At 43.2% G+C, this 9729-nt stretch overlaps 1 protein-coding gene across 2 annotated transcripts; it reads right to left on the reverse strand.

Annotated features, from left to right (window-relative positions):
* Positions 1–210: 210 nt before the first annotated feature.
* On the reverse strand, positions 211–9291 carry LOC106632469 (protein NLRC3). 2 transcript variants are annotated; one of them, XM_042215192.1, is made up of 7 exons: positions 9274–9291; positions 8916–9120; positions 6923–8741; positions 6219–6392; positions 5818–5991; positions 1668–1841; positions 211–418 (listed from the first exon to the last, which is right to left on the reverse strand). In XM_042215192.1, the coding sequence occupies exons 1-7, from the start codon at positions 9274–9276 to the stop codon at positions 226–228; spliced, it is 2742 nt and encodes a 913-aa protein (XP_042071126.1). In that variant the 5' UTR covers positions 9277–9291; the 3' UTR covers positions 211–225. The 2 variants fall into 2 exon arrangements, with proteins under 2 accessions (XP_042071126.1, XP_042071127.1); XM_042215193.1 differs by lacking the exons at positions 1668–1841; positions 5818–5991.
* Positions 9292–9729: the final 438 nt, after the last annotated feature.

Below are 9729 nucleotides of genomic sequence, written 5' to 3' on the forward strand. Positions count from 1 at the left end.
TCTAAATGGTGACTAAATATTAGGCATTGTCAATGTTGCTAGAGAAGTTCTCAATGGAGTCACCTTCAGAAATATCTCTTATTTTTGTTCTACTGTACTGAGTTTCTGTTGGGAGCAAAGGAAAAATGTCAAATGGAAAGATATGATTGGTCATGTCTCATCTGAATGAAACAAACAGGAAGTGAGTGAAGGACACAGGAAATGTTTCCGGCTCTTCCTCCTCTTTCAGAAATTCTCTCCATACCTGAGAGTGTCCAGTCTCCAGCCTGGAGCCTTCAGTCCAGCAAACAGCAGCTTCATTCCTGATAGTCCTGGATGATTGTAGCTCAGGTCCAGCTCTCTCAGATGGGAGGGATTGGAGCTCAGAGCTGAGGCGAGAGAAGTACAGCCTTCCTCTGTGATCAGACAGCCTGACAGACTGCAGACACACAAAACAACAATCCATCAGTTAATTGTTCACTAAACATTTGTTTTTAATTTTCTTCTTTTGGAGAGAGTACGCCAATCATCACATGATCAGTGCTTCATGACACTGGGGAGGAAGAAGTCTCTTTGAACAGCAAGAAACCTGAAACAGGACCAAGGGGCAGGGATAGAATTGACCAAATGACTACCCCGAGGTACCCCTGAGCAAGGTATTGTCTCTACACACTGCTCCCTGGCTGCTGGATTGGTGGCTGCCCACTGCTTCACTGAGTGAATAGGTTAAATGCAGAGGAGTAATTTCCCACAGGATTAATAAAGTATACACTATTATTATTATTACAAGTTTGGGGAGGAGCAGCTATGTCACTGTTAGATGGGTATGTGGATAGAGGAAAAGTAAAGATAAAACTTGTCACAGCAAGGATCAAACATAAAGCACAGGAGAAATTAGACAACATTTAAAGACATGCTGTTACATATAAACAAATCAGGAAGGAAAAGAAACGTATACTCAATGGCTCATGGAAAATCCCCTAGCGGTCTGACTGTATAGCAACATAACTAAGGGATGCTTGAGAGTCTGATAAGCATTATCCAGCCTCTACAGTACATGGGCCTGATAGACTAATAGACAACACTCTGTCTTGTTTTCTGTTTTTAGAAAATATACAAATCATAAGTAAGTCTGCACTCTGGGTCTTCCATCAGGTATGAGTGATTTAAGTTATGACGGAATCTGATTGTGCAAGGTTTTATGTGGGGAAAAAGGACTTTCTCTGTATCTATGAAGCGCCTTGAGGCGACTTTTGTTGTGATTTGGCGCTATATAGATAAAATTGAATTGAATTGAACTTTACCTTTAATTCTAGATTTTACAGCAAGCCAAAAATGACAACTCAAAATTGGATGAATATAATCTCTCTTACTAATGTTCTCAGTACTCTTATTGTCACGTTTAGGGAAATGTTCCAACAGCCTTTTAGTGAATTACATTACTCTAGCCTCTAACTACCAAATATCAATTTTCAGTATCATTCTGAGATGTGATGTTATTTATTTTAGTCAAGAACAAAGATTGTTTCCTTTACTATGCACATGACTCCTCGCAGTTTTATAAAATATTTTCAGGTGTAATTCATACTAAATAACCCATTCCAAATTACTAAATCTATTAAGGTTAGTTGTTTATGCAATAATTTTCAGATTTTATGATAAATGATCATTTAAAAAAGTGTCTTTACCTGAGAGTTTCCAGTTCACAATATGGACTCTTTACTCCAACAGACAGATGCTTCACTCCTTCGTCCTTGACTTCATTTTTACTCAGGTCCAGCTCTCTCATACTAGAGAACTGGGAGCTCAGAACTGAGGACAGTACTTCACAGCTTCTTTCTGAGAGATCACATCCAATCAGTCTGAAAGATTAGAAACACAAAGAACAATAAAACAGGTATTAAAAGTGTCTTCATGTTGAAGTGAGAACTATTTAACAATATTTAAGCTTGTTTTTGACAGGGTTCCTGGGTTGTTGAATCAGTGTTTTCAGTTTCTTCATGTTTAGTTGATTTTTCCACCTGTTCACATTTCCTGTTTTCCTGTGGCAGCCTTCTGCTGATGTATATGCTAGATATGTTCTAGTTTGCTTCCTGTGTATCATTAGTCAGATTATGATCACCTGTGTACTCACCCGTCTCTAATCATCATCATCATCAATCACTCCATTTAAGTCTTTAGTTTCCTCCAGCTGCTTGTCTTGTCATTGTCAATCCCACATGTGTGTCTCAGTTCAGTTCAGCCAGCCAGTCAGTCATTCAGTCAGCCATCTTATGTTCCAATTCATTTTAATAAACACCATCCTTATCCTTCACTGCGAGTCCTGCGTTTGGCTACTCTCCTTTCTTCCTCACATCCACACAGCAATCACCCTGACAGAATGACAAGACCTGTGCCACAAGGACACGCTAAGGACCCAGCGATCTCGGATTTATTGGAGTGGCAGTAAAACTCCGGACAAGTCTCCCCTTGGGTGGAGGAGCTCAGGTGGAAACAAAAGATATGATGTCATGATCTTGTACAATGTTACATCTCTCTTCACTTCCTTCCCAGTCACGGAAGGGTTGGAGGTAGTTCGTAAGAGATTACAGGATGACCCCAGCCTCAGCAACAGGACCACTCTCAGCATCAACCAAGTGTGTTTGCTTTTGGAACTGTCTTCATTCCACCTATTTCACATACAAGGGTCAGTACTACAGGCAGAAATATGGGTGCGCTATGGGTTCCCCAGTTTCACCCATCGTGGCCAATTTGTACATGGAAATGGAAAAGAGGGCTTTGCTATCCTACCCTGGAACACCACTGAGTGATTGGTTCAGGTATGTGGATGACACCTGGGTGAAAATCAAATCTCAGGACGTACCACAATTGACGGACCACATTAACTCGGTGGACCAACACATCAATTTTACCAGGGAGGATATGAAAAGTGGCAGGTTTGCCTGTAATCTGTAAGATTTTCATCAGTAATGGGGGACATCTAAAAGCTGTTATGTACCGGAAACCTACGCATATGGATCAGTATTTAAGGTTTGACTCTTGTCATCCACTGGCGCATAAATGGGGTTTCATCAGGACGCTACAACACAGAGCCAACACCATCCCAACAGGCACAGCGGCATGGGAAGAGGAAGAACATTACGTCAAGAAGGCCCTGAGTAAATGTGGTCAGCTGGACTTTTGTCAAAGCTGGACTCAGCTGGACTTTTGTCAAACCTGGGAAGGCGCCTAAAGAAAGCTTTAGCCAATCCAGGAGAGAAGGACAACCGCTGACAAAGTAAAAATCCATAGTGATCCTGTACCTATCAGGAGTATTGGAACAGTTGAGACGCATTTTTTCTAAACACCGCATCTTTGTGGCTTTTAAACCCCAAAACAAGCTGTGGCAAAAATTGGCCCACTCTAAGGACCGGGTCCCCTGACACAAAGAGAGTAACATAGTGTACACTGTTAAGTGCCAGGAGGATTGCCAGGATTTATACATCAGGGAAACCAAACAACCTCTGGCAAAGCGGATGGCACAACACAGAAGAGCTACCTCATAGCCATGGTCCTCATGGCCATTGATCAGTGGTCTTTGATCAGTGGTTGTTGATCAATGGTCATGAGAATTTGCATAATTGTGATGAAGGAACTGACCTCCCAGCCCGTTGCTCCTTCAGTGGTGCCAGTTTAAATCATTATGCAAATGTACTGTTTATAAGATTGGGGAGACCTACAGTCAGCTGAGACTGAAGAAGTCACTTGGATGAGTGACACAACTTTTCTTCCACTAAAAACGCTACGTCCAGATGAACAGAATCAACTTTTGAAGGGGTCATCAAAGACCATTCATGGCACTGAATCTGATCATTTTTCTCATCCGGACATTATTACCTCACCTATCTCTCAGCCTTTTTCTGCTAGCAGGGTGACTCAGACCCTGCCTTCCCCTTCACCTGTTCCGGTTGCTTGGGTGAAGGTGGCTAAGGCTCAGCCTGTCCTTGTATTAGCTCCTCAGGTGGCTAGGGCTCAGCACGTCCCCGCACCCATGCCAGTTCCTCAGGACTGGGCAGCTGACTGCCAGCCATCACCCGTTCCTGTGCCAGCTCCCAGAGCAAGGGCAGCTGAGATCCAGCCTACTCCAACACCAGTTCCTATTCCCCATGTGGTGGTGGCTGATGTCGGTAACTTCCGTGCCTGTCCCAGTACCCAGGGTGAGGGTGGCAAGCACCCAACCTGACCTCACTGGAGGCTCAGGTGAGCCCATCCAGCCATTGTCCTCATCTTCTGGAGGTTGGGAAGAGCTCTCTCAGCAACCTGCTAGTTCACCACTTCATCCACCTCCACAACCAATATTCCAGGCCCTAGCTAGATCTCTGGTGCGGTTAGCAGCCCTGGTCCCAGCTCAGGGATCAGCTTTATCAGCTCAGGCTGCAGCAGTGTCACCATTGCCAGCTTATGCACAAGCTCAATCACCACCTCAGCCATTGGTTCAACCTCCAGTTAAGTCTTTCGCTCACCCACCAGTTCAGTCTTCAGTTCAGTCTCCAGCTCAATCACCTGACCTACAACCACAGCAGCCAGAGCCGGCTGTGGGGTCTTCTACGTCTCAGGCAGGGGTTTCCACACCGGCTGGCCCTGCCCCACCGACGGCTCCCACACCGGCACCTGCAGCTCAACCTCTGGTGGCTCCCACAACATCGCCTGCAGCTCCATCTCCGGCAGTTCCCACGCAGTCACCTGCAGCTCCTCCACCGGCGGCTCCCATGCCGTCATCTACAGCTTCTCTGCCCGTCTGGTCTCATTCTGCACCTGCCTAGCTTCAATTAGTGCCTTGGCCATCTGCCAAGCTGAACTGAGATGTACCAGTCACAGCTCCAGTGACAGCTTCACCTGGACCGCCGTCTTCCACGTGGCCTCCCTCCAGATCGGCTCCAGTGTCTTCGCTGACCGCTCGGCCTCCCACCTGTACTGAATTCTCTCAGCCACTGGCCACGTGGTCGACATCCCGAAATGATTAATTTTGGACTCTGTTCCTCCAGTCTTCATTAACAAACTCACTTATAAGATCTTTAATCAAGGAGATGGTGGGAAGTAATAAAGTACAAATGCTTCATCACTGTACTTAAGTAAAATTTTGAGGTATCTGAGCCTGAGTATTTTTTTTTACTACTTTTAATACTACTTTATTTTTACTACTTTTTTATGCCCTTAATTTTTAATCATTATGAATAACCAGAAGATGTTGCACAACAAGACATAACATGTGCAAAAAGTTGGACAATGATTTTTTTTTTGATACAAAACTGGAATGACTGCAGTTGTCCGTAAGTTGCGGCTGTGGTACTTCTAGCTAGGGAGGTCTAAAAATGACAGTCTTCATTTATTAACAAATTTTTAAAATAATTACTGTCTTTCTATTATCAATAATATTTGCCCTATTAAAACTGTGTACCCTGTACAGGTCGCCAGTCTGTCGCACCCTAACACACAGAGACAGACAACCATTCACACTCACATTCACTCTGTATTCACACCTATGGGCAATTTGAATTAACCAATTAACCTATCCCCACTAACTGCATGTCTTTGGATGGTGGGAGGAAGTCGGAGTACCCGGAGGTAACCCACGCAAACACGGGGAGAACATACAAACTCCACACAGAAAGACCCCGGCATGATGGTGGAATTAAACTCAGGACCTTCTTCCTGTGCGGCAACAGTGCTAACCACCATGCCACCGTGCTACAATGACCAATAAATAATGAAATATGCTAGAATACTTAAAAGGATGAAACTGAACTTAATTTTGTGAAAGGTTTAACTGGTTAATAAAAGAAAGTCATTAGATCCAACCTGAGAGTTTTGAGTTTACAATATGGGCTCTCCACTCCAAAAGACAGCTTCTTAACTCCTGAGTCAGACAGGCCATTGTTACTCAGGTCCAGCTCTCTTAGACTAGAGAACTTGAAGCTGATAACTGAGGACAGAGTTTCACAACTCCTCTCTGAGAGATTACAGCCATTCAGTCTGAAAAAAATAATACAAAAGACACACACATGTGTTCATGATACAATCAGGACTTAAGAGATTTCGTTTTTAAAAGAATCCACAATGATGTCTTCTGTTAAAGATGCAAGCATACAAAAAGGATAAAAATTTGACTCACTCACTCACTCACTCTCTCACACACACACACACACACACACACACACACACACACACACACACACACACACACACACACAGAAAGTCACCTGAGAGTTTCCAGTTTAGAATGTTCACTCTTCAAGCCAGCAGACAGAAGCTTCACTCCTGAATCATTCAGCTTGTTGTTACTCAGGTCCAGCTCTCTCAGACTAGAAGACTGGGATCTGAGAACTGAAGACAGAGCTTCACAGCTTCTCTCTGAGAGGTTACAGAAACTGAGTCTGAAAAAAAAGTGTTTATGATAAAATGTTATCATTTTTTGATATTGGTCCTAGGTAATAAAAAAATACAGTACTCTGCAAAGGTCACTGAGCCACCCCTCATTTCAAAATCAAAAATATTTGCTGTTATTTTAAAAACAAGTATACCTAGAAATGAAGCGTATATAAAAAAAGCTTGCATATTTCTAACAGATTTGAAAGTCAATGGTATGACTCCATCCTCTCTTGATGCACTCTCTACATAGTCATTTAGCAGTAAACACCATGCACCTTCAGTATTCTTTCCAAATTAAGAAGCATAATGCGCCTCTTCAGCCCTTCAGCCACCTGTTGTTAGTTCATTAGCTTTAGATTGTCACCAAGTCGAGGTATAATTTTCTTCATTTCTTATATGATCATTTCTTATATGAACTTGTTAAAGAGCGAGGTCCCGTTATATATTTCTATTTCTTAATAATTGAACACACCTATTATTTTCTTAAGTAGAATTATTTTATTTCTAAAAAAGGGATGATCAAATGTTTACTTACAGAGCTCTGTTGGAGGCTTTGACCACTGGCAGCAGCCTCAGAAGAGCCTTCTCTGAAGAAGAGTATTTCTTAAAGTCAAACTCATCCAGATCTTCTTCTGATGACAGTAAGATGAAGACCAGAGCTGACCACTGAGCAGGAGACAGTTCATCTGTGGAGAGATTTCCTGATCTCAGGGACTGTTGGATCTGCTTCACTAGAGAACGATCATTCAATTCATTCAGACAGTGGAACAGGTTGATGCTTTTCTCTGCAGACAGATTCTCATTGAGCTTCTTCTTGATGTACTGGACTGTTTTCTTATTAGTCTGTGAGCTACTTCCTGTCTGTGTCAGCAGACCTCGTAGGAGAGTCTGACTGGTCTGCAGTTGAAGACCCAGAAGGAAGCGGATGAACAAGTCCAGGTGTCCATTTGGACTTTTTATTGCCTTCTTCACAGCACTCTGGTAGAAGACTGTCTCTGCGGATTTGGCTTCACTCCTTGATTCTTGTTTTCTAAATAACTTGAACAATTTCAGGTGTTTTTCTTCCAGCAGATTGAATCCAGAGTTGATGAAGGTCAGATGGACATGAAGAGCAGCCAGAAACTCCTGAACACTCAGGTGGATGAAGCAGAACACCTTGTTCTGGTACAGTCCGCTCTCCTCTTTAAAGATCTGTGTAAACACTCCTGAGTACACCGAGGCTGCTCTGATATCGATGCCACACTCTGTCAGGTCTGATTCATAGAAGATCAGGTTTCCTTTCTGCAGCTGATCAAAAGCCAGTTTTCCCAGAGACTCGATCATCTTCCTGCTCTCTGGACTCCAGTGTGGATCTTTCTCAGCTCCTCCATCATACTTGACCTTCTTCACTTTGGCCTGAACCACCAGGAAGTGGATGTACATCTCAGTCAGGGTCTTGGGCAGCTGTCCTCCCTCTCTGGTTTCCAGCACATCCTCCAGAACTGTAGCAGTGATCCAGCAGAAGACTGGGATGTGACACATGATGTGGAGGCTTCGTGATGTCTTGATGTGGGAGATGATCCTGCTGGCCTGCTCCTCATCTCTGAATCTCTTCCTGAAGTACTCCTCCTTCTGTGGGTCAGTGAACCCTCTGACCTCTGTCACCATGCCAACACAGTCAGGAGGGATCTGATTGGCTGCTGCAGGTCGTGTGGTTATCCAGAGGCGAGCAGAGGGAAGCAGTTTCCCCCTGATGAGGTTTATCAGCAGCACATCCACTGAGGTGGACTTTCTAGGGTCAGTTAGGATTGTAGTTTTGTGGAAGTCCAGAGGAAGTCGACACTCATCCAGACCATCAAAGATGAACACAACCTGGAAGTCTTCAAATCTGCAGATTCCTGCTTCTTTGGTTTCAGTAAAGAAGTGATGAACAAGTTCCACCAAGCTGAACTTTTCCTCTTTCAGCACATTCAGCTCTCTGAAAGTGAACGGAAATATGAACTGGATGTCCTGGTTGGCTTTGTCTTCAGCCCAGTCCAGGGTGTATTTCTGTGTTAAGACTGTTTTCCCAATGCCAGCCACTCCCTTTGTCAGCACTGTTCTGATTGGTTCATCTCTTCCAGGTGAGGCTTTAAAGATGTCTTCTTGTCTGATTGTTGTTTCTGGTCTGTCTGTTTTAATGGATGCTGTTTCAATCTGTCTGACCTCATGTTCATCATTGACCTCTGCAGTCCCTCCCTCTGTGATGTAGAGCTCTGTGTAGATCTGATTCAGAAGGGTTGGGTTTCCTGCTTTAGCGATGCCCTCAAACACACACTGGAACTTCTTCTTCAGGTTAGATTTAAGGTTAGGCTGACAAATTGCAGCTGGAAGTTCTGAATAACAATAATAAAATAGAACATCAACAATCAATTCATGTTCTTTACAAAATGCTCATTATAATTTCAGTCCCACAAAGAAATTACTCTCTATAAGGTAATCGATCTCTTTATACATTACTAAATATTTCATTCATCCAGCAGCTTAAATCTTTACATAAATCCTCTTACTGCTCTGCAGATGGTCAGCCAGCTCCCCCTCCTTCATTCTCCTCAGGAAGTCCACAATAATCTTCACAAATGCCTCTCTGCTGCTCCTACCCTGTTCACCATCCTCCCTTGGACTCTTTAAGCATTCTGTGTACTCTGGACTCAGAACCTTCTGGATCTTCTTCAGCTCGTTCTTCACAAAAGTGATGATGTTTTCCTCCAGCAGCTGGAACAGAATACTTTATGAATGACCCAATCAGACTGAAATCATTGAGCCAAAAATCAGATCCACACTGACTATCCACTGGTCTACAAAGAGCAGCATGAAGATGACTGTAAACAGAATAGATGTAAAAGTAGTTGTTGTACATGTACAGACCATAAATATCGAGTCCAGGTGTGTTTGATGCTGCTCGGCAGACTGACTACTGGGAACCTCTGAGCTCTCCTGGTCCACTCTGTGGAATTAAAAATTAGTTCAAGAATAATAATTTAATTCAATTCATGTCAATTCAATTCAATCTTTATTGACATACTTTATGTCCATAAAGAGAAGACAAAACACCAGAAAACCCCCCCACAACATATAAACCTAAATAAAATGTATATAAAATTTAAAACATTTGTAAAAATATAAAACCCTAATATACATAAAATACACAGCTACTTAAAAGAAATAAATATATACACAAACACTTCAACCGGTGCTTTCTCAGACTGGATGAGTAATGGGAACCGTGGCTCGGGGGTTGGGAATCGCATCTGTAACCGGAAGGTCGCTGGTTCGATCCCTGGGCTCTCTGTCCTGGTCGTTGTGTCCCTGGGCAAGACACTT

This window comes from Haplochromis burtoni, unplaced genomic scaffold (assembly GCF_018398535.1).
Source record: "Haplochromis burtoni strain Fernald_Lab_line unplaced genomic scaffold, NCSU_Asbu1 Contig_675, whole genome shotgun sequence".
NCBI classification, from domain to species: domain Eukaryota; kingdom Metazoa; phylum Chordata; class Actinopteri; order Cichliformes; family Cichlidae; genus Haplochromis; species Haplochromis burtoni.

What these genes read in the sequence shown, in the direction of transcription:
- LOC106632469 (XM_042215192.1), bottom strand. An exon ending in GGCTGACCATCTGCAGAGCA is followed by an intron (nt 8,742 to 8,915) that starts GTAAGAGGATTT and finishes ATTGTTATTCAG; the next exon opens with AACTTCCAGCTGCAATTTGT. An exon ending in TGTGAACTGGAAACTCTCAG is followed by an intron (nt 419 to 1,667) that starts GTAAAGACACTT and finishes GTGTGTCTGCAG; the next exon opens with TCTGTCAGGCTGTCTGATCA.